This window comes from Schistocerca piceifrons, chromosome 4, assembly GCF_021461385.2.
Source record: "Schistocerca piceifrons isolate TAMUIC-IGC-003096 chromosome 4, iqSchPice1.1, whole genome shotgun sequence".
Classification (NCBI taxonomy): Eukaryota; Metazoa; Arthropoda; class Insecta; order Orthoptera; family Acrididae; genus Schistocerca; species Schistocerca piceifrons.
This window is the reverse complement of record NC_060141.1, coordinates 132,045,662-132,070,680: the sequence shown is the minus strand read 5'-3', so window position 1 is coordinate 132,070,680 and position 25,019 is coordinate 132,045,662. Positions and strand designations below refer to the sequence as shown.

Here is a 25,019-nt window from a genome sequence, read left to right as displayed (position 1 = left end):
CATCTGCGCAGACAAGTTGGAGCGTGTGGACAGGAGATCGCCGCAAATCTGGCGCGAAACAGCTGTTTGCTCAGTATTTGTACGCACAGGGCATTAAAATGGCTGATACTCTTCAGTGTTCTCGAGAGTTTGTAAGCGAATTCATTGAAATATATAGAAACCACCCATGTTTGTGTGAGATTAAAAGTAAAGAATATAGTGACCGACACAAAAAGACAGCAGCATACAATGCTCTAATTGAAAAATTGCGGGCAGTTGACGCCTCGGCAAACAGAGAAACAGTAACAATAATAAAAAAAAATTCTTTGCGAACTCTGTCTAGAATTCAGAGTGGAGTTTTGTATCCTGGAACAAAAGTTTGTAACAGGTTGCTTCTACACAATAGCGAACTGAAAATGCCTACTCAGAAACAAAGTAAACCATAGTTCATTGGCCATGTAGGTATATAATCTCTAATAATATAGGCCTACTGTCTTTCAAACACGTCTACAACACCAAAAATATTATCTGTAACTTGGCAGACTTAATTTACTTGACTTGCCTTCATGAACTCATCCTTCAGGACAGCGTAAATAGCTTCACATGTGTTGGCTATTATTTCACTCAACGCTTGTTTCGATATTGCAGTTGAAAATTCCAAATCCTTGTAGCTCCTTCCTGTTGCTAGGAATCTTAATGTCACCGCCAGCTGTTCATGAGGAGAAATTGCCCTTCTCATACAAGTATTTTTTCTCATAATATGAGGGGTTACAAGCTTTAAGAGATAATTATAAGTTTCGACATCCATCCGCAAATAATTTCGCCAGTCGTTAGGTTCGCCCTGCAGCTCTCGCAGTAAATTTACGTGAGAAAACTGCTTTCGCTTTAGCAGCCACTGTCTACACCATTTTTACCGCTTTCTCTGTTTCCTGCGGTTGGTCTGAATGTTTTTTGCAGCTCTCGCAGTAAATTTACGTGAGAAAACTGCTTTCGCTTTAGCAGCCACTGTCTACACCATTTTTACCGCTTTCTCTGTTTCCTGCGGTTGGTCTGAATGTTTTTTGCAACACAAGTTGCGAACACGGACCACAAAAGAACTTCCTCCATTTCTGTATTTCAAAATAACTGAATTAAATTTTTGACGTTTATGGGGAGCATAGTCGCTTGCCACTGATATTTCTTTTCTACACCGACAGATGGCGGGCGAGTAGTAGATTGGGGTTTGTATCGTGTGAACACGCCACATTTGCAGCGATCTTTTGCATGTACAGACATCTGCGCCGATAGATCGTTGCGTGTGGACCGGGCTTTACCTTCATGTCCTGAATGCTCACTCCAGAGATATTTCTACTCTATGATTACACCATCAGATTTCTTTGACAAAGGTATTGGACAAAGAAATTTGATAGTGTAATACCGGGCTTAGGGGAGTGTCTCCCGACAGTACGCACTTGCCACTTGGCTGTTTTGACGTTTGGCTGCCGGAAGTCACGTGACTGTCCCTTCGGTAAACACTTTGCTGCAAGGACGGTTTTCATGCAGTGCAGTTGCGTCAGTATGGAGATCACTGAGTTGCACACGTGAATACTGAAGGAATTAGTTAAGCATGAAGCAATTTCCATCTTATGATTTAGTCCTTCATGTTCAATAAACAGAATAGTGTAAAATTTCCGCAGTAGGCCCATACTGAAATTTACGTAATTGATATATGTACGTACAGATTCGCCGAAATATTCTGCCGATTAGTGTCAGGGTTTTTTTTCCCCCTTTCTTTCTGTGGATCTTAGTTGTTATAACGAAATGTGCGTAAAATATGGAAAATAAATGTGGTTAAAAGGTTAACACAAGGCTATACTGCTCATAAGTCTGCTACCTCGGTTTACTTCGCATTCACATGTGGGGGGACCAAACCGGGGAATATGAAGTATTTTTAATATTTTGGACGACGAAAAGCGGCTTTTAAGTAGCCATAGTATAGTTCCAGCCCTGTTGAAAACCTGCATAAGGAATGCTGTATGGTGAAAAAAGATCATGGCTAGACCTGAACAGAGTCATAATTTGTACAACTCTAGAAAACGTCTTTAGCTTCCAGCAACAAAAAAAAAGGGGGTGAAAATCTTGAAAGTGTTTACCCTGATCTTAGAAATAATGTAATGGATAATGCTACATGGCCCAAAAATATTGTGATGTATCGTTTTTTTTATTCCATAGTGTCGCCAATATTCCTGTGAAATAATTTTTTCTGTTACAAACACAAAGAAGAATTAAGTGTAAACGGGTCACATAGTGCTCAGAAAGTTACTCCCATAATGCCTGTATCTTAGAACTAAACTTAATGTGTTATCACTTTTTATAGAAGTGAAGCAAATGTTACTGTGTATGTAAACATTGGTTATCAGCACAAGAAGCAGGGTAGTATAACTGAACTGAATGCCTAAATTCAATAAGTGCATGGTGCAGAACACCTGCTTCCTTCGGTGATGTATCTAAATATACCAACAGAAAATCTAGTGTTAAAGAAATTGATTTAAAAAGCTACTGTGTGGACCTAGATTTTGAGTTGGCTGCTTCGGACTTATTAAATCTTATTATAATAATTGTTGTCTAGTATACCATTCTCCAGATGGCAACTTTGAAAATTTTCTCATCTAAATAGAATCTTGGCTGCTATTTTATGCACTTGAAATCAGAAATTGCACTGGGTGTTCATTTCAATGTACACTTTTGCAAGGAGAGTTCTAAGGAGGAAAATTTATGAATCTATTAACAATTTATGGACTATTTGTAGCATGTCATTTACCAACCAGAAGTGATGCCTGCCTTGACACTGTTATCCCAAATCTAAATACATGGGACTATGAGATGACTTTAGTTGACCCAATGACGTCTGCCAACAGAGCACTAGTCATGGGACTTTATACAAAGAGAACTAATAATCAACCAGCTGTTTCCTAGCATTCTAATTATGTATTCACAAAAAGGATCATTAACAAGGAAACATTACTCTTTTCAAACAGTGCTAACTGCAGTAGACTCACAGGTGGGATTACAAGAAATGGCTGTAATTAATGCCTTTAAAGAGTTATTTCAGACCATCAAAACCAAATTTGATTATAGCTATCCACAGAAGACCAAAAAATGTCGCAACACAGGCAAACTCTGTGTGTGGTAAAGTATTTTGTCATAACAGACATGACATTTAAGCACTTTTGAGAATTTCAGCCAGTTTTCTTTTACATAGAAACTAAGACTTGTTGTAGCGTGACACTAAATCCTTGATTTTTGTGCTCAAACACAGTAGTAAAATCATGACAAATTCCATTACTTTCTTTGTTGTCTTTTGTTAACTCAAATCCTTTACCAAACACTGATACAGACCAATTATAATGTTTCATTGTGCAATTCAGTTTTATTTACACAATTAGATATCACTGAATTATAGAATACAGTTTGAATGAGCCAAGATGGTGGGACAGCATTATTTTAGTATACCATGATTAACAAAACTCAAAAAATGCACAAGTAAATTTAAATTTTTATTCACCTTCAACTACATGGAATCTCTCTCTCTCTCTCTCTCTCTCTCTCTCTCTCTCTCTCTCTCTCTCTCTCTCACACACACACACACACACACACACACACACACACACACACACACACACTGACATAATGTACAAGACCACCTTTATGTGCATTAACAATATTAGGAAAAGGATAGTTTGCTATTCGCTGTAAAGGTGACATGTTGAGTTGCAAACAGGCACAATGTAAAGACTGTTACACGTTTAGCTTTTGGCCAAAGACTTCTTCAGAAAAGAAAACACAAAAAGATTTACACACGCAAGCACACTCCCTGCACACATCTCCACTATCTGCAGTGGGAGATATTGGTCATGTGTGGTTGCTAGTGTTAATCTGTTTGTGTTTTGTTTTCTGGAGAAGGCTTTGGCCAAAAACTAAATGTGTAACATTCTTTACATTGTGCCTGTCTGCAACTCAACATGTCACCTTTACAGTGAGTGGCAAACTATTTTTTTCCTAATATTGTTGATATTTCCAACCTGGAGTTTACTTTTTTTTTAACACTTAATCACCCCTCACAAAATCCTTCTCTGCTTTGTGGAAAAAAATCTAGCCTGAGATTCAATCTTGGCATTCACATTTACTGTGTTTTCTTCTGAGAAAGAAAAATCTTTATTAAGATTACCAATGATCTTCTTCAGATCCTTCAATACTTTGGCCTTAGTCTCCTGTCCACACTGTGTTCCTTTGCTGAGTGCTACTATAGTTTCACAGTGAGACATCACATCCTGTTCAAATGTGTCAGCAGATTTTTCTGAATTGCCAGAAAGCAATGCTGACACATATTCATTGTCTGCACTAGAGGGCAAGGAACACTGTTCACTCTCCTGGACAGCACCAGACAATGATTTGGCACATGCATGTATATGCTTACATATGTTAAAATTTAAAATGTTGTCTAAACAGCTGCATTTATACGAATGTACACATATGTTGCAGGTGTTGCACTTAAGTGAACATTTTCTTTCGCATATCAGTTCTGAATTTTTTACAACATACACTTCACAACCAGTGGAAGAAAGCACTTCCCACAACCCTTCACCCCTGCATAAAATCATCCCATTTGTTATAGCTGAGCTATTGTTGTGGCTTGCTTTCACTCTTGACACCCTAGAGCACTGTTTACATTTTGAGAGCTTCACTAAGCCCTCATATACTTTGTCTCTCACTAAACATAACAAAGCATTTAATGACTTATCCAGCCTTCTGCACTTTTTCCCTTCTAGATAACTGTATTTAATAACTTTATGTAGGGACTCCAAGTAATTGTTTGTATTAATGCCCAATCGGTGCCTAAAACAATACGCCCACTTTTCCACTCGCTGGCAGTACATCTTAAGAAAGTACCTGCCAAATTCTGCAGTATCCGGATCATTCAATAAGTCTTCCACCACTTTCTCCAGACTACAACTAAAAACATCTATATCCAGTTCAGTCTGAAGTCGCTTTAGTGAACTAAACACTACTGATTTTTTCTCACTACCCCCAGAAATTCTCCTTAAATTCTGAGACCAGTTCCGTTGTATATGCCAAGAACACAGCAACTGGTTTGGCACAGGTCCCATTACTGCTGACCATGCATTATAAAATGCTGGTGCATCATCAGACATAAACACATTGGTCTTTACAGTGCCCACCCTTTCTCTCACACATTTGAAATAAAAAGACAGTAAGCACATGTCTCCCCTATTTGAAAAACAAAATGCAACTGGCATTCCAGCACCATATCTATCAACAACGACAATAGTAAAAAGTTGAAAATCGTATGCAGTCATGCCATGAGTGCCATCCACACATATTTTATCTTCTCCATACTTTAGAAGTTGTTCGGCCTGAAAGTCTGTCATTATAATAAGAATGAAGTCTTCATCTTGAAAATTAGGATCCACTTGTTTTTGCTGCTTGAAATACAGTACTGGGTTGTCACTTTGTCTCTTCATTTCTTCAACCCACAATTTCACACTCACTGCATCATTTTCATGCTTCTTCGTTGCATAACCAATATCAAAATTCCTTTTTATATTATGCAAATCTTTTTTCTCAAGGAGATGGATTCTCTCCACATTGCAGCGATTGGTGCACTTCGGACATCTTGTAAGACTCGTCCAACAGGAACACCCTGTGACAGCCGTCCTGAAAAAAGAAAAAAAAAAAGGGAAATAAAAATGAAGCACATTGATAGACCCTACGTCTGTTCACACAAATAAATTTGATAATTTCATGTTTCATGTACATAAGTGTAACATAATCCATTTTACCTGCCAACTCTGCCCTCTCGTTCCCATGCAGAAATGTTCTTCCAACATCTTGGGTGTGTCCCATATGTTTTGGAAAAAATTTTAAGCAGCATTTGTCCTCTGTTATTGTCACTTGCATGTTGGATGGACAAGTACTGCCTATTTTATTCATGCCCATACTTTTGACACACCTGGCACCTGTTCCTTTAGAATTGAAATTGAAAGAGCGATGGCAGTGGTAATATCGAACACGTTTTTCTAGTCGCTCCTGCTCCGAACAATTCATTACATAACGAACATGGTTTACTTTTTCGTAAGAAATTTTGCACTCTTCAAAATCTGAAAAAATGTTAAGGCAGTATTTTTAAGTCATGTACTTGGGATCAACAAAATTTACTAAAACGTGACTAACACAATAAATGTAAAAAACAAACCTGCAAGACAACCAAATTCTATCTCCTGGCACTCAAAACTAACGTCATGGTTCTCTTGAATATGTGTTCTCAGTGTGTCATAGGTGAGAAACGAGAGAGAGCACTGTGGGCAAATAATGCGGCATTTCCGACTGTTTTCCTCCGACTTCATGCCATGCAGTTATTTGATGACGTTTTAATGAACTGCATCTCATAAATGCAATTCCGCACTGGGGACACAATTCACTGCCTTTTCCTTTTTTAGACACATGGATATCAAGTTCATGAACTTTCCTCATAAGGGCGTAAACTCTGAACTGCATTCCTCACACTTATAGAGCGTTTCTTGGGAATCACTCATGTTTGTTAAAACAAACTAAACAATAACAAGAAACAATAACAAAACGGAACAGCAGCAACGAAATAACAAGAAGCAGCAACAAACAACGAAAGCAGTTAAATGGAGCACAAGGCAAATATCAACGTGAATGGCGTCTTCGAACAGGATGCCTCGTCACGTGAAACCAACTTCCGGTCAGTAAACGTCTAAACAGCCAAGTGCGTACTGTCGGGAGACACTCCCCCGGCCTTAGCGACATCAACCACGGAGGCGGTTTTATGAAGTTGATTGTGAAATGCTTTCCGTTTCGGTCCTTTAAGGGTGAAGGCTAATTCACCCACGCCGTCACGTCACTTCACCCCAAAATATTCCACAATGCCTTTCAAATGCAGTAAATTAATGAAGCCATTTTCATTAAATACCTTAAATTTTAATTCAGAATGTCAGAAACAATGAAGGAGGAAAATACATTTTTTTACTATGTTATCAGTAACATGAGAAAAACCACACAATGGACAAGGTAAACTGGTTCTGTTAATTCCTTTATAAATATTGTTTGATGTTTTTGTATGTATATGTTTTTCGCTTGCAAATATATGTCAATATTTTTAAATATTGTTTTACTTCTAAGTAACTTGCCACCGAAATTGTTCAAGAACATACGTCATGAAATCTACTTTGGCCATTAACAGACTTTATTGTTGATGGTTCCTTAATTCCGATACTCTACTCCTGCTTCGTGTTCCATTGACGTTAACTCATCGCCGATCGTACTGGGTTAAGCGGATTGACGTGACGTGACGTGAAGAACAGTGTGACTTGGCCGTATGTCTGAGGAACGTGTGATTTATAGCAGTTACGTTATTTCTTAATATGCCCATGCACTATGCAGTGTGTTGTCTTCCACTTCGCGAAGGTCACTGGTCGGTCAGAAACAACAATGAAGGACTTAATATTTCTTCGTCTGCCCAATGAGAGGAGATAAAATTTGGTTGCGAACTTGAGAGAAGCAACTGTACCCTAAAAGAAACATTTTTGCTTTGAATTTTTGTTGAATTTGCAAGGGATGGGGGGGGGTCGGAGAATTTCGAAGTAACTGTTGTCATGGAAACGTATGAACTCAAGCCGCCACAACGGCCAGTAGTTCTGTATGTTATTTAGGTGTTATTGATCACGTTGTTAGCAATGTTCGGGATTCAGATCAGAGATGGAGAATACACGAAAACTGTCTACGTAATGGTTTGTTGATTTTTGTTTCGTAAAATATTTGACCAAACCCACTGAGGTATAACATACAAACACATCAAACAATATTTATAAAGGAATTAACAGAACCAGTTTATCTTGTCCAAAGTGTGGTTTTTCTCATGTTACTGACAACATAGTAAAGAAATGTATTTTCCTCCTTCATTGTTTCTGACATTCTGAATTAAAATTTAAGGTATTTAATGAAAATGGCTTCATTAATTTACTGCATTTGAAAGGCATTGTGGAATATTTTGGGGTGAAGTGACGTGACGGCTAGGGTGAATTAGCCTTCACCCTTAAAGGACCCGAACTTCAACGCGACATTACAGGCCGTGCACTTTTGTTTGTTGCCCCGTTACTGCTTACATGCCATGATTACTAGTAGTTAAAGAAAAAAACCATTTTATTGATTGTTTCCCCATTTCATTTGAATTTCGCAGTGAATTGTTATCACAGTTTGCCAATTGTGTTAGGTCACACATACGAACACGCACAGTTACCAGGCACCAATTGTATTCTAAAGTTGTGCCGTGCAAATGTACATTTATTCAAAATTAGCTGAGGTTAGGGTGACATTTGTCACATGTCATCACTGATGAAGACATTTTTGTGTTCGAATTATTCTACCTGTTAGTAAATTTATTATTGTAATCTCTGTCAGATTTGAGTTGCATTTTTTTTTATTAGTTGACAGATAAGACAGTTCCCTTCTTATCTTACTGCCAATACAAGTAGGAAGGGTATTTCAGACCGGTGGGAAAATTGAAATGCAACTGTAAAGAACAGTCTGGCCTTAGAAATATACTGTATTTTTCAAGACCCTTTAATTTACTTACTTGAAATGAAGACACCAATTTTGTTATGGCTTCCTGACAACATAGCCAAAATATTTAAACAGAATTAGAATCCTCTGTCGTTAGCACTCATTACTCCTTGAGTGTATAGAGCTAGTTGTGTTTCACAAGAACACTGTTTTCTGAATCCATGCTGATTGTGTGTCAATAAATTGTATTCTTTGAAGTAATTCATAATGTTCGAATACAGTATATGTTCCAAAACCCTAATGCAAATCGACATTAGTGATGTGGGCCTGTAATTCTGCGGATTACTCCTATTTCCCTTTTTGGGTATTTGATTGGTATTCAGGAATATTTACTTCATCTTCTTTGGTGAAGTAGTTTCAGAAAACCATGTTTAATAACTCTGTTTTAGTGGCACTGTCATCAGTGACTTCACCGTTATCATCATGCAGTGAAGGTATTGATTGCCTCTTGCCACTGGTGTGCTCTATGTCTCAGCACAATATAGATAATTGGCATTCACAACAACAGTCCATGTCACAAGAGCAACAGACTCATGCTCTGCTCCTTTTATGCCCATACTGCTTCATTCAACATGAAGGGACCACATGTCCCAAGGCTGGGCAATGTGTAATAGATGCCATAAGAAAGGACACATTGCTTCTGTATGTAACTCTTTCCAAACCTGAGTGAGGATGAAACAAACATGGACGTGAACAGTGTGTCAGCAGTGACTTTCTCAAAGCAAGTGCATGTGTTTAACAAATCACTGAGAATGCAGGTGGACATACGTGCAGCAGCAACATTGGAGAATTCTCACACTTATATGGATTTGGGTTCTCTGTGTGACTCCATTGTCACAGAGGCTGTCCATTCTTGGACAGTTTTCTGCACCTATGACTTAAAAGTCTGTGGTTCATTCATTGGCATTCCTAGTTGTGGACAATGTTGACGCTGAAAATCTGTTTGGTTTGGATGCTTTTAAACTGTTTGGGTTCTCCATCAGTGATGAAGTGCATTTGGCTTCTGATCAAGTTGCATATGAACAGTGAGATGCTCTCTTTGCTGAATTTTCTTCTCTTTTTTTCTTCAGGAATGAGTTGTGGAACACAATTTCATGCTCATATTATGATGAAACAGTCTGTCTGCCCCTTTCTTTCCATGCCTGCCCGGTACTGGTAACTTAATAGGATCAAGTAAAAGCAGTAGTATATTGTCTTCAATCCCTTGATGTCATTCAGCCTATTTCATTCAGTGAATGGTCAGCACCACTAGTAATAGTCAAAAAATCTACTGGTAAATTATACCTCTTGGCGATTTTAATAAATCTATTAATGCACAGTCAGTCATTGATACCTATCCTGTGCCGCACCCTGACAAGCTGTTATGATACGGTAGTGTCTGATACCGCTACAGAGGAAAATTTGCGGAACATTCATGCTCTATTTTCTGTTTTACAGTCTGCAGGGTTAAAGTGCAATTTGGAGAAGACAGTGTATTTCGACCTTCCATTATTTATTTGGTTTTTAAATTGTTACATGCTGGCATTAAACCATTGCACCAGCATATTGATGCTATTGCTGCACTGCCACACCCCACATCAGTCAAGGACTTACAGGCATTTTTAGTTAAAATTGCATACTACCACAATTTCATACCAGACGCTGCTGCAGTGGCACAACCACTCCATGCACTATTACATAAAGAAGTTCCTTTCCACTGGTCCCCGGCGTGTGACCTTGCATTCAAGTTCCCAGTCAGGCAGCAACAGCCGGCCAAGATAGACACAGCCACAGAGAAGTAACAGATTTGGTGGCCTTTACGATTTCCTAACCAGGAGCGATTTTTATAATATCATTTGTGTGTTTAATAGTTTAGTTTCTTGAGTGTCTGTATGTTAATTTAATTTCTAATAGCCACATTTCCTGTGTTTTCTTTTTCATTGGAAAGTAAACCGCAAGGGCCTCCCCAGTTAGTCTGAGAAACAGGTTCCAAGTGCTGTCTATGGCTGAGCCAGATGCCATCGCCTGGCCTGTTTCAGAGGAAATCTCTCAGCCTGCAAGATCTGAACAGTCACACAGGGTGGGATTATTGATAGTTGGGAGCTCCAACGTTAGGCGCGTTATGGGATCCCTTAGGGACATGGCTGCCAAGAAGGGGAAGAAAGCCAGTGTGCACTCTGTGTGTATACTGGGTGGAGCCATTCCAGATGACCAGTGGTGATCCACGGTTTATTGGTGAATTCTTGGTTTAAACCCTTTAAATCTATTTTGGAAAAATATTTTCAAATATTAGTGCCACTTCATTCCTGAACAAATTGGACTTGGGTGTGGCATTGTTTTCATCATTAACAAGCCTCCAGTCTACTTCTTAAAGACATGATTTAAAGGTTTGAATAGTTTCCTCATTTATTTTTTAACTACTTTCCAATAGCTATCAGTTAGATTCTCACAAATATTTATGTCATGTGCATCATTTAGAGTGTGTTTCTTCCATCATAACCATAGAACTTAGTGAAAAGCAATGTAGGCTCTTTTTGTCTGTATATCTCACTGTAGTATCAGCTAGTGTACTAGGATAAGAAGTGAGGGTCTAGTGAAGCAGGGGATACAACCCGTCGGTTTTGACCAATGACATCATACATTAGTCATAGATAGTAATGTATTCACTTCGAGGCATAGATAATAAAACAGATCTGTGTTCCGGATGAGCGCTATCATTTTACATTAAAATAATTATTCATAATGATATTGAGGTAATTTGGAATATTTGTTATTGTAGGACAATTTTTAGTGTCTTATTCTCGTTTATAGGAATGGATTTGTATGTTTGTGGGTATGTAATTTTCGTTACTGTCTGTCTAGGCGAGCTTCGGTTATTCCTCGATATTTCTGTGTGGTAAGTTCAGTTTTCCATTTGATTCTTTCACTTTATTTCACTATTTTGACATATTTCACTGTTTTATTCCACCAATATGGGTATTTTCATGTTGTGAAGTACGTAATAGAAATTTCTCAGCTGTCGATCTTCTTTCGTTTCCCAGCACTAGTATCAGTACGACATTTTCAAATGTGTACTTGCTATATTACAGGCGAAACCCCCGACACAGCTAAAATTTGTATCACGTCCTTCACTTCGGCTTTACACTGACGACACAACTAAAATTTGTATCCCGTCCTTCACTTCGCCTTTACACTGACACTATATATGTCAATTAGCGAGCAAGATACAAATGTTGCGTATAGCTATATAGCTCAAGTAACGAATGGGATACTATTAGCATCCAAGGCAACAAGAAAACTGTACCCCATAGTGAAGTACAGGATACAAATTGTACATGTGTCGTCGTCTTGTCTCTGTGTAGTTCAATTGAGGTGCAGATTGCAAATGTAATGTACGTCTATTTCCACCTTATATATGTGGAGTACAGTTTTTCTCTCTTGCATTCCTTTGTTTCTGAACATTCTTCTCAGCTCTTTCATCCTTGTAATACGTACTCTCTGTCCAATTCTTACGTCATTGGTCAAAACCGATGGGTTGTATCCCCTGCTAAACTAGACCCAGAAGTGATGTATTGCCCTAGAGGTACCACACCCTACATTAACACTCTTTTTCCTTGCATGACCAGCATCTATGCTCGTTCAACTCATCCCAAAAGCCTCATTTATCACCAAAATAACTTCTCTTGTGAAAACTTATGACATGACTCACGGGAGTCTTGTTCCTACTCCTCACATCGTGTATCTGTTTTGACACAAACAATTACAACATAGTAGTAAGTTCTGCCAGAGTGTGGGCAATGTACGGCCGTTAATTTTGAGCATGGCTTGCTATCGTCAGTAGGAAGTGGCTGTACATTATCTTTCTGTAGCTAAACAGCACAACATAATGATATTTATACCAAAACCTGATGCTACCAGTGAGACACATTAACAAATAGTTTAATAAAAGATGAACTGTGACTGGATCTTTTGTGGAAACCCCAAGGACAATAATACTGCTTAAAAAAGATTGATTTTAACTTTGATGTAATTCCCTTTCATTTCTCAGAAATACGAAGTGCATCTGGATGGTAGCCAAATACAAGTAACTCATTGAATAACTGTCCAATATCTATCAGCATTGGAAAAATTTGGGATTAATTTGTGCAGACATGTCATTTGTACCCAGTAGCATGCACTAATTGATAAAGTATATCAGCGCAATAAACTCTTGAAAACCTGATCCAACCCTTAATGTTGACTGGCATGGTCTATTGATTCCCAGCAAATCTAAATTTTGTAGCCATCAGTGCTATTCAAACTGAACCAGTTCAAGTCCATCACAATATGAATCTGTTAAACCACAAGTCTTGACTGGTTCACAACTGCAATGACCTACCATGGAAACTAAAGTCACTCATGCAAGATCTCTTCATTAATTTGGCCAGCTTGAAATCGGAGTCCTGAGATTTAGAAGTACACTACATGAAAGTATCATTCATAGCACACACCCAGGCCATAGCTTTACTGACTCTAGAAGGGAAAAAAAGGAAAAGAAAAATTGGCCAGCTTGAAATCGGAGTCCTGAGATTTAGAAGTTCACAATAATTGCATATAAATACATACGAGAAAATGTTCAGAAAATCTTTTTTGGTCAGTTTGCGATCTCTTAATAAAATCATTTATGCATTGACTATAATTAAATATATGTCAAATGTTGTTGGAATATTAAAGAAAAGCTCTTGCTGGTAAGAGCATTTGTATCTCTATGAAGGATTGTTATTATATATTTTTTAAATTAAAAATAATCTGTTCATTTTATTTTTGATGTTATCCACTTTCATCTGGTGTACCTTAAGTGTGACTTTCATGATGCTTTCAGTCACTAGTTATTATAAAAAATAATGGTTATAACTGTTAAAGCTTTAGGCATGGACTTATGTTCAGTGAGTTCATCTCATTGTTACAGTTCCAAAGCTGTCATTGGTTTCTTTCTAGTATGCTTTAAGGCATTTATCTTCATTAAAATTATATTAGTGACAATACCCCAAGTCACAGGCCTCTCCATCTTAGCTCATTCCCTGATCATGCTGCCAGAACACATCTCTTTCCGCCTGGGAAACCTTGATGACTGCTGGGCCTCATGGCTGGTTAGATGCCTTGACCTATATTCAGTTTGCCTGTCACAGTCCATCTCACAACTGGCCACCCCCAACAAACATTCACACCAGTCCACAGCCGACCTGTCAGATTCAGTCTGCTCTAAGGCAGTCAAACCAGTTGCTTATAATATTAAAAAAAAATGTAAAATTACAAGGAGACTGGCCAGCCATTTTTTTGCGTGATAATTTCAGACTTTACTGTATGGTTAAATGATGATGGCGTCCTCTAGGTAAAATATTCCGGAGGTAAAATAGTCCCCCATTCAGGTCTCTAGTTGTGGACTACTCAGGAGGACGTCGTCATCACGAGAAGGGAAACTGGCATTCTACAGATCGGAGTGTGGAATGTCAGATCCCTTAATGGGGCAGGTAGGTTAGAAAATTTAAAAAGGGAAATGGATTGGTTAAAGTTAGATATAGTGGGAATTAGTTAAGTTTGGTGTCAGGAGGAACAAGACTTCCTGTCAGCTGAATACAGGGTTATAAATACAAAAGCAAATAGGGGTAATGCAGGAGTAGGTTTAATAATGACTGAAAAAAATAGGAACGTGTGTAAGCTTCTATGAACAGCATAGTGAATGCATTGTTGTAGCCGAGATAGACATGAAGCCCACGCCTTCCACAGTAGTACAAGTTTACATACCAACTAGCTCCACATATGATGAAGAGATTGAAGAAATGTATGATGAGATAAAAGAAATTATTCAGATACTGAAGGAAGACGAAAATTTAATAGTCATGGCGGACTGGAATCAATAATAGGAAAAGGAAGAGAAGGAAAAGTAGTGGATGAATATAGAATGGGGGTAAGGAATGAAAGAGGAAGCCGCCTGGTAGAATTTTGCGCAGAGCATAACTTAATCATAGCTAAGAGAAGATTGGTACAGCTGATTCATGAAAGTATATGGGGTGGATCTCAGGCCACACATGGTCAAATATCTGTTGTCATAGGCAGGAAAAGTAGGTCTTTTTTAGGATAAATCCAGACAACAGGTTCCCCTGCCTAAAGAGTATCTCCAGCAGTTTAAAAAATACTGTAACAATCACTGACAACACAGATTTTAACACTTCAAATGTCACATATACCAGATTTAACAAAGAAAAACAAACTTTTGGAAAGAGTAACATGGGGAATTTCACAGACTTAACAATCCTCCATCAAAACATGAAATCAATAAAAAATAAAATACAACTATTAGAAGTTGAGCTACAATCGTTGAACTGCACAGTAGTTTGTATTATTGAGCACTGGTGTAGAGACACAGAAATCCAACATGTAGTATTATCATTGTATGAAAAGGCAAACTCTTACTACAGAACTACTTGAAGGAGTGGAGGATCATGCATTTATATCAGAAAAGGAACACAGTTCAAATCAAGACATGACCTCAGTACAGTAAGTGAAGACAAACACTTTGAAATATCAGCTATTGAATTAACAGGGCATGGTATCACCAAGAAATTAATCATTTTGTGTGTGTATAGGTCAGTGGTAGTGTGGACACTTTTTTCAATATATTAGCAGAAGTTCTAGATAAAGTCTCAAGTACAAAGGTCAACATAATTCTGTGTGGGGACATTAACGTCAACACTAATATCATAAATGAATCCAGCAGCACCTTCATATATGTCCTTCAAAGTTTTGGTGGTGGTGGTGGTGGTTAGTGTTTAACGTCCCGTCGACAACGAGATCATTAGAGACGGAGCGCATGCTCGGGTTAGGGAAGGATTGGGAAGGAAATCGGCCGTGCCCTTTCAAAGGAACCATCCCGGCATTTGCCTGAAACGATTTAGGGAAATCACGGAAAACCTAAATCAGGATGGCTGGAGACGGGATTGAACCGTCGTCCTCCCGAATGCGAGTCCAGTGTGCTAACCACTGCGCCACCTCGCTCGGTCAAAGTTTTGGCATGTCCTTATTGGTCAATAGTGCAACAAGGGTTACTACAACAACTGCATCAGTAATTGACCATGTGGCCACAAATATGGACAGGGAAAAATGGGATGTAGCTGTAAAAGATCTCAGACTATCAGAGCATCTCTGTCAAATAACAACAGTAAAATCAGGCATCAAATCATTCCCTAAACTATAAGCCTACAAACGACCTCTATCAGAAATCAAAATAAAAGAGTTTTCAAAAGAACTAGAGAAACAAAGCTGGGATGAAGTGTATAAGGTAAACAATGTGAATATAAAATTCTCTAAATTCTCCACATTGTTTAAATTGAACTTTGAAAAGGTATTTCCAAAAGTATGCATGTTTGTATCAACGTCTCACAAAAACAGATGGATAACAGCAGTTATTAAGAACTCCTCCCGTACACTTAAACACCTCAGTTCCATGAAAAGGATTCACAATGATCCAGAATTCTTAAATTTCTATCATAGATACAAAAAGATATATAGGAAGGTGCTGATTGCTGCAAATAAGTCATTTAATGACAAAATAATATATAATGCTGAGAATAAAACCAAATCAGTCTGAGATGTTATAAAAAAAGCAAACAGGGAGAGGCAAACAAATGCAGAATAACATACTGCTAAGGGAGGGGGATAAGGTAATAACTGATCCACAACACTTAGCAAACTATGCAAATGAACGTTTTTCAAGTATTGCAGAGAAGTTGCAGCAAAAATTCCTCAAAACAAATATAACACCTGTAAATAATGTTGCACTAAATACAATGCTGTTACTTCCAACCTCAGAGAATGAAATCAATAAATGTGTTCAAAAATTAAAAGGCAGTAGGCTTAGATGAAGTACCAGTGTGTGTACTGAAGCAATGCATAGGGATTATACAAAGCCCCTTAACGAATATAATAAATGAATCCTTCACATCGGGGACATTTCCAGAGCAGTTAAAACAGGTAAGAGTTGTACCTTTGCTTAAGAAAGGTAATGCAGAAGACATAGAAAATTACCGGCCCATTTTCCTGGTGTCAGCATTCTCAAAAACAATAGTAGCAATTATGAAAGACAGATTAATGAATTACCTGAACAAATATAGTCTTTTAAGCGAATCAGAGTTTGGTTTCCAAAGTGGCAAATATATGGAGTCGGCCATAGCAGAATTCACAAAAATTGTACTTGATGCTCTTGATAAAGATGAGTGTGTCACAGGCATATTTTTGGATCTTTCTAAGGCATTTGACACAGTCGGCCACAAGATTCTATTAAATAAATTAGAAGCATTAGGGATAAGAGGAATAGCTAATGACTGGTTTTGATCCTACCTAGCAGATGGGGTACAAAGAGTAGAGATAAAACATACTTCAAATAGATCTAAACATTTAGTAAAACACTTATCAGAATCAAAGTACATTAACATAGGGTTTCTGCAAGGTAGCATATTAGGAGCAAGACTGTTCCTGATGTACATCGATGACTTTCCCAGTAGTGTTACTCATGGTGAGAAAATTCTCTTCACTGATGACAGTAGTATTATAGTCACTGAGAAAATAAGAGAACTCCTTGCCGAGAAAGCAAATGAAACTCTCAAGGAAGTTTATGATTGGGCAATAAGCAATAAAGTGACATTGAACATAAAGATAACCAATATCATGAATTTCAGTTTGAAGAGAAAAAATGACAATGTAAAATTAAGTGTAGATGGCACCTCTATAGACTGTGTAACAAATGCAAAATTTCTAGGAATGAATATTGATTCTCAGTTGAAGTGGTGTCAACACACAAAGGTACTTGCAAACAGATTGTCATCAGCATGTTATGCTCTTATAATCCTATCATCAGTGTGTCTTTTAGTTACATATTATTCATATGTACACTCAATTCTTAGCTATGGCATTCTTTTTGAGGAACAAACGCACAAAATTTAAACACAATTTTCAAACTCGAGAAAAGAGCCATAAGAATAATAACCAAAAATACTAATCTAGCTCACTGAAAATATCTGTTCAAAACACGGGATTTTAACAGCTCCATGTGAATACATTTACCAGTCAGTTGTACACATCAAAAATAACATTGGTAATTACTGCACAAACAGCTCTGTCCATGACCATGCAACAAGAAGTAGACTCAACTTACGTTTACCAAGAAAAGATAAACATAAAACTCAAAACAGAATTTTCTACCAAGAAATAAACTGTACAATAAATTAACAAAAGAGATTAAAGAAATTGCAAAAATACGCTTATTTAAAAAGGCAGCTAAAAAGTACCTGTTATGCAATACACTTTATACATTGAAGGATTACTTAGCTAAAACAGAGTAGGGGTTTGATGAAAAAAATGTTATATAAAATATCTAACATTCCACATAACAGCTTTTTTTCCCCTCTTTTTTCCTTTCTGGAAATACTTACCCCAAGCTATGCGTAGTACAATACTAACACCTCTTCCTCTTTTTGAGCTTAACATCTCACTCATTATGGAGGGATGCTGACTCAGTTTTTCAGGATGGCAAATGGGAAGTTGTACAGAAAATGGCCCAGAGATCACCTGTGTGTATGTGTGTGTGTGTGTGTGTGTGTGTGTAGTGAGTGAAGCGTTATGAAACAATGTGTGTATAGTGTGTGCAGTGACTGATAGTGAGATATAAGTGAACAGTGTGGCATTACATTATTTAATAAGTTATCTGTAAAAAAAGTATTGTATACCAGGAGTAAATCTAATGATTGTCTCTAACTAGAAGTCTGTAAATATATGTGTATACGAATTAGCTTATTTTAAACTGATCTAAACTTGTAAATACTTTGACATGTCCTATATCCGTGTAAAAAGAGATCTATGGATGAATAGAGCTGCTACTACTACTACTAACACTTGGTTTAAGAATCATGAAAGAATGTTATATATGTGGAGGAGGCCTGGAGACACTGGAAGGTTTCAGATGGATTATATAATGGTAAGACAGAGATTTAGGAACCAGGTTTTAAATTGCAGGACATTTCCAGGGGCAGATGTGGACCCTCACCACAATCTGTTGGTCATGAGCTGTAGATTAAAACTGAAGAAACTGCAAAAAGGTGGGGATTAAGGAGATGGGACCTGGATAAACTGAAAGAACTAGGGGTCGTAGAGAGTTTCAGAGAGAGCATTTGGGAACAATTGACAAATATGGGGGAAAGAAATACAGAAGTAGAATGGGTAGCTTTGACAAATGAAACAGTGAAGGCAGCAGAGGATCAAGTAGGTAAAAAGACGGGGGTTAGTAGAAAACCGTGGGTAACAGAAAAGATATTGAATTTAATTGATGAAAGGAGAAAATATAAAAATACAGTAAATGAATCAGGCAAAAAGGAGATTAAACATCTCAGAGATTGACAGGAAGTGCAAAATGGCTAAGCAGGGATAGCTAGAGGACAAATGTAAAGATGTAGAGGCATATATCACTAGAGGTAAGATAGATACTGCCTACAGGAAAATTAAAGATACCTTTGGAGAAAAGAGAACCACTTGTATGAATATCAAGAGCTCAGGTGGAAAACAAGTTCTAAGCAAAGAAGGGAAAGCAGAAAGGTGGAAGGAGTATATAGAGGGTTTATACAAGGGCGATGTTCTTGGGGACAATATTATGGAAATGGAAGAGGATGTAGAGGAAGATGAAATGGGAGATATGATACTGCGTGAAGAAATTGATGGAGCTCTGAAAAACCTAAGTCAAAACAAGTCCCCGGGAGTAGACAACATTCAATTAGAGCTACTGATAGCCTCGGGAGTGCCAGCCATGACAAAACTCGTCCATCTGGTGAGCAAGATGTATAAGACAGGTGAAATACCTTCAGACTTCAAGAAGAATATAATAATTCCAATCCCAAAGAAAGCAGGTGTTGACAGGTATGAAAATTACTGAACTATCAGCTTAATATGTCATGGCTTCAGAATACTAACACGAATTCTTTACAGACGAATGGAAAACCAGGTAGAAGATCAGTTCAGATTCCGTAGAACTGTTGGAACGCGTGAAGCAGTACTGACCCTATGACTTATCTATAAGATAGATTAAAGAAAAGCAAACCTACGTTTCTAGCATTTGCAGACTAAGAGAAAGCTTTTGACAATGTTGACTAGAATACTCTCTTTCAGATTCTGAAGGTGGCAGGGGTGAAATATAGGGAGCAAAAGGCTATTTACAATTTGTACAGAAACCAGATGGAAGTTATGAGTTGAGGGTCGTGAAAGAGAAGCAGTGGTTGGGAAGGGAGTGAGACAGTGTTGTAGCCTATCCCCGACATTATTCAATCTGTATATTGAGCAAGCAGTAAAGGAAACAACAGAAAAATTTGGATTAGGAATTAAAATCCATGTAGAAGAAATAAAAACTTTGAAAAGTTTGCTGGTGACATTGTAATCCTGTCAGACGCAGCAAAGGACCTGGATGAGCAGTTGAACAGGATGGACAGTGTCTTGAAAGGAGGATATAAGATGAACATCAACAAAAGCAAAAAGAGTTGAATTAAGTCAGGTGATGCTGTGGGAATTATATTAGGAAATGAGACACTTAAAGTAGTGAATGAGTTTTGCTATTTGGAAAGCAAAATAACTGATCATGACCAAAATGGAGAGAATATAAAATGAAGACTGGCAATGGCAAGGAAAGCGTTCCTGAAGAAGAGAAATTTGTTAACATCGAGTGTAGATTTAAGTGTCAGGAAGTCATTTTTGAAAGTATTTGTATGGAGGGTGGTCCTGTATGGAAGTGAAACATGGATGATAAATAGTTTATATAAGAAGAGAATAGAAGCTTTCAAAATGTGCTTCTACAGAAGCATGCTGAAAATTAGATGGGTGGATCACATAACTAATAGCACACTTTATGGATTGCGGACTTTACAAATATGGAGCTGGTAATGGTCATCAGGCATTAAGGAAGCTGGATTGCAAAGGAGCACTGAGGAAAAAATCAGCCTGGTACATCTCAGACAGTACTGCATCTGCAGCATCTAGGAAGGCCAGGAATGACTTTATAAGGGTTTCAACCACACATCAGCACGCTGCCATCTCTGCTAGACAGTATACTCTACAGATGAATAGAGTGCAACTGAGATTGGCTACCATTGGATGAATTGGCTTTCAAGAGTTTCACCATGTTTGTGTAAGTGTGGATTCTAAGATGTTAAGTGGAAACACTGACATGCTGCCCTATGCCCAAAGAATCCAGAAGACTATGGTTGTTGACTGGGGTACTATGAGGGTTTCAAGTAGTAGAAACAACCACCTACAGTCTGTTTGTATGCTTGCTAATAAATTAACATAAACAGAATAGAATCTGTAATACCAACAATAGTGCTAGTAGTTGGGTAATTGGTTAAAGAGTTTGTAATAGATTTGTAGTGGTATAAAGTAGTTATACTCTTGGAATTTGTATTTTTTAATGTTTATAAGCAGCAGGAATAAATAATTAACATATACAATTTTTACCATCCACAAAAATTTGAGCTGTATGGCCTGTGTAGCTTCCCAGATAATAGACTTTAATTTGTGAAGAATAAATAAATAAAAATAATAATTAACAACAGTTAATGACATTGTTTTTGCTGGTTACACTGGATAGGATGAGTCGCTCAGTGAAACTGAAACCTAATGTGATGAGTAAGAGGAGGTTGGCTAGAGGTTTGGTACCTCAGCCTTGAATGTAGTTGCTCATGACTGGTATTCAGGACCTGTCATAATTGAAATCATCATATTTGATTGCCCCACATCAATTTGCTACATATTGATTAATTTCTAAGATATTGGAATAATACAAGGAATAAAGGTAACAACTCAATGAATATTTGAGGTGCTGTGTCAGCGACAGACACATAAACAAGACTGAGAAAGTTGCTAGCCTTTGGACAATTCCTTCTTCAGACCTATAGACTACACAGTACACATGTACACCTCTGTAGCTACATTGTTATGGCTGACTATATTGTGCTGGCACTGCAGCTAGACTAGGATTAGGATTTGTTTTGGGTGAAGTGGATGAGGGGAAAAAGGAGCTGCAAAGTGGGAGGGAGGGTTGGGGAAGGATTGTTGATGGCTTTGAGGGAGAGATACTAGGTGAATGGGGTAATGGCATAGGAATATTTGGGAGGGGGGGGGGGGGGGCACTTTGATTACCAGGAATTGGAAATTAGGATAAGGCGGATTACGGGATTGAAGGATGTGTTGCAAGGACATCTCTTATCTATGTTAATTTAGAGAAACTGTGGTTAAGGTAAGGATCCAGGGGGCATGATTTTTGAAGCAGCTATTGAAATTAACCGTGTGTTCAACAATGTGTGCAGCCACTGAATGGTCAACTCTGCTCTTGGATACAGTTTAGTGGTGGCCATTCATACAGAGGACATAAAATGCCACACAGAAATCTGCTATAATTCCTGTACAACAATTACTGTAAGTATTGGAATAACTTTGTTAGCTATGGGAAAGGATGTTATCTGGAAGGTAACCAATGTCCTATCTTTTAATGGCCTGTTCACTACCCCTTGCTTCCTATATTTGGTGAGTAGCAATTTAGGAACATTTTATTCAGTTCTGGTTTGTCTGTCAGTGTTTGTCATATGTAAAGAAGTTTTAAAGCATAATGAGAGTTAATTTTGTGGTAGAAGTAAGATCTAAATCTGAGACAGAGTTTAATTATTAATCCCATTTTGCATTACAAGATGAAAATTATCAAATGTTTTTCCCAGGTTTTGATACTGCATTGTTCTCCTTGTGGAATAACTAGCTCTCAGCTAACGTAATTCAAAATTTGACATAGAATTTCCCTGTAAGTGTGCCTAGTGGTATCTATATATAATGGGATGACATTCCATGTTACTGATATTGAAACAGCTGTGTGCAACAGCTGTTATTCTGAACTGAGGCTTTCACTTTCTGTTTTTACAAAATACTTGCTTTGATAGACATTTTTTCGTCTTGTGGTTTCAGATCAGGGACCAGCGATATGGAGAGGCTATTCAGGTGCTTAACAATGTTTTACGAACAAATTCCAATGTAAGTCCACTTTCGTTCACTTCAAAACATAGAAAATATGAGTAGTGTAGTGCAATTTGTGTCTATGTTATGTTTTTAACTGAATTACATTCTTGAAAGAGTAATTGTTAGTACAGGTTTAATTTAATATTCCTCCAAAAAGATTCCATGTGAAGCAATGAGATGTGTGATAGAAAAATACTAAATGTGGATGATTTGACAAATTACTTTTTTTGACAAATTCTTTTGAATGTAGCATCAAATCTGAGTGTGATTTCAGTGCACTACTGCTACATTTAGCTACAAGTTCTACTACCATTAATACAAGTTTGACATCTACATCTACACGCATACTCTGCAGGCCACTGTACGGTGTATAGCAGATGACACCATGTACCACTACTGGTCTTTACTTTCCTGTTCCACTCGCAAATAGTGTGAGGGAAAATGGCTGCCTATACACTGCTGCATGAGCCCTTATTTCTATAATATTATCTTCATGCTCCTAATGCAAAATGTATGCTGGCAGTAGTGTAGTTGTTCTGCATTCAACTTCAAATGCCTGTTCTGTAAACTTTCAACAGTGTCTCACATAAAGAACATTGTCTTCACTCCAAGGATTCCCATTTGAGTTCATGAAGCATCTCAGCTCATCAAACATCTCTGTAACACTCATGTGTTGATCAAATCTACCAGTTACAAATCTAGCAGTCCATCTTTGAATTGTTTCAATATGTTCCTTTAATCTGCTATGGTGAGGATCCCAAACAGTATTTAAGAATGGGTTCCACTAGTATTCAATATGCGGTCTGCTTTACAGATGCACTGTATTTTCCCAAAATTCTCCTAACAAACTGAAGTCAACCGTTCGCCTTCCCTACTACCATCATTACATGATCATTCCATTTCATATCACTGTGCAATGTTGTGCCTAGGTATTTAATCAGCATAACCATGTCAGGCAGCACACTACTGTGCTGTATTCGAACGTTACAGAATTGTTTTTCCTACTCGTCTGTATTAACTTAGATTTTTCTATAGTAAGCTGCCATTCTCCACACCAATTATATATTTTGTCTAAGTTATCTTGCATCCTCCTCCAGTCATGCAGTGATGACAACGTCTTGTACACCGCAGTGTCATCAGAAAATAGCTGCAGATTACTGTTCATCTGTGTGTCCGATCATTTATGTATATAGAGAATAAGAGTAGTCCTGTCACCCTTCCCTGGGGCCCTCCTGATGATACCCTGATCTCTGATGAACACTTGCTGTCATGGACAACATAGTAGGTTCTATTACTGAAGAAGTCTTCAAGCCATGCCCATATCTGTGAACCTATCCCTTATGCTCATACCATCATTAACAGTCTGCAGTGGGGCATTGTGTCAAATGCTGTGAGGAAATCTAGGCATATGGAATCCACCTGTTGCCCTTCATATGTGGTTTACAGAGTGTTGTGAGGAAAGGGCAAACTGAGTTTTGCAAAAGCGATACTTTTTAAATCCTAGCTGATTTGTGGACAGAAGCTTTTCCATCTTGAGGGAATTTATTGTATTCAATCTGAGAAGAGGTTCAAGAATTCTGCAGCAAGGCGATGTTATGGTTATTGGTCTATAACTATGTAGGTCCATTCTTTTATACTTTTTTCCAGTCACTTGGGACTTTGTGCTGGGCAAGGGATTCACAATAAATGCAAACTAAGTAAGGGACCAATGACATAGAGTACTCTCCATAAAACTGAATTGGGATTCCATCTGGACTGGTAACTTATTTATTTTTAACTTTTTCTGTTGCCTCTGTACACCAGAGATGCCTATTACTACATTCTTCATACAGGAGTATTTGCAGCAGTTAAATGACAGTATGTTTGTACTGTCTTGCTGCATGAATGATTTCTAAAATGTCAAACTTAAAACTTCAGTTTTCTTTTGCTGTCTTCTGTTGCCACACCAGAATGGTCAACAAGTGACTGGATAGAGCCTTCAACCCAGTTAGCGATTTTATATAGGACCACAATTTTCTCAGGTTCTCAGAAAGGTCTTTTGCTAAGGTATGTTGGAGGAAGTTATTGTACGCTTTGCACATCGATCTTTTTACAGACACACAAATTTCATGTAATTTGGCTTGTCGTCATTGGCTCATTCTCTTTTTAGTGAAGGATGCAACAGTCTCTGCTTCCTAAACATTTTCCAAATTTTGTTATTAGACCACAGTGGATCTTTTCCATCCTCAATCATCTTACTCTACATTTCTCCAGAATCTAATTTACAATCTGTTTAAACTTTGCCTGTAATTCCCCTATGTCTGTCAGCCATTTACATGTGTGGTATGTTATCAGTTTTAAAGTTA

The 25,019-nt window shown here is 37.8% G+C and overlaps 2 protein-coding genes across 3 annotated transcripts in view; one reads left to right on the top strand and one right to left on the bottom strand.

The window, feature by feature from the left end:
• Positions 1-5,567: 5,567 nt before the first annotated feature.
• LOC124796255 lies at positions 5,568-6,116 on the bottom strand. Its single transcript, XM_047260359.1, has 2 exons — positions 5,820-6,116; positions 5,568-5,694 (listed from the first exon to the last, which is right to left on the bottom strand). The coding sequence occupies exons 1-2, from the start codon at positions 6,082-6,084 to the stop codon at positions 5,579-5,581; spliced, it is 381 nt and encodes a 126-aa protein (XP_047116315.1). The 5' UTR covers positions 6,085-6,116; the 3' UTR covers positions 5,568-5,578.
• A 1,339-nt stretch (positions 6,117-7,455) lies between these two features.
• Positions 7,456-25,019, top strand: part of LOC124795048 (tetratricopeptide repeat protein 30A) — a 184,878-nt gene continuing 167,314 nt past the window's right edge. For both annotated transcript variants that reach the window (XR_007016639.1, XM_047258838.1), the window contains exons 1-2: positions 7,456-7,790; positions 22,624-22,689. Coding sequence is in view for 1 of the 2 variants with exons in the window: in XM_047258838.1 (XP_047114794.1) it covers positions 7,737-7,790; positions 22,624-22,689 (120 nt within the window). In the remaining variant the exon portion in view is untranslated. The remainder of the gene's footprint in view (positions 7,791-22,623; positions 22,690-25,019) is intronic.

Coding starts and splice junctions, on each gene's coding strand:
- LOC124796255 (XM_047260359.1), bottom strand. CDS start 6,084: ATGAATTGTTCGGAGCAGGAGCGACTAGAAAAACGTGTTCGATATTAC. Junction 5,695..5,819: donor CGAGAGGGCAGAGTTGGCAG/GTAAAATGGATT, acceptor TTCTTTTTTCAG/GACGGCTGTCACAGGGTGTT.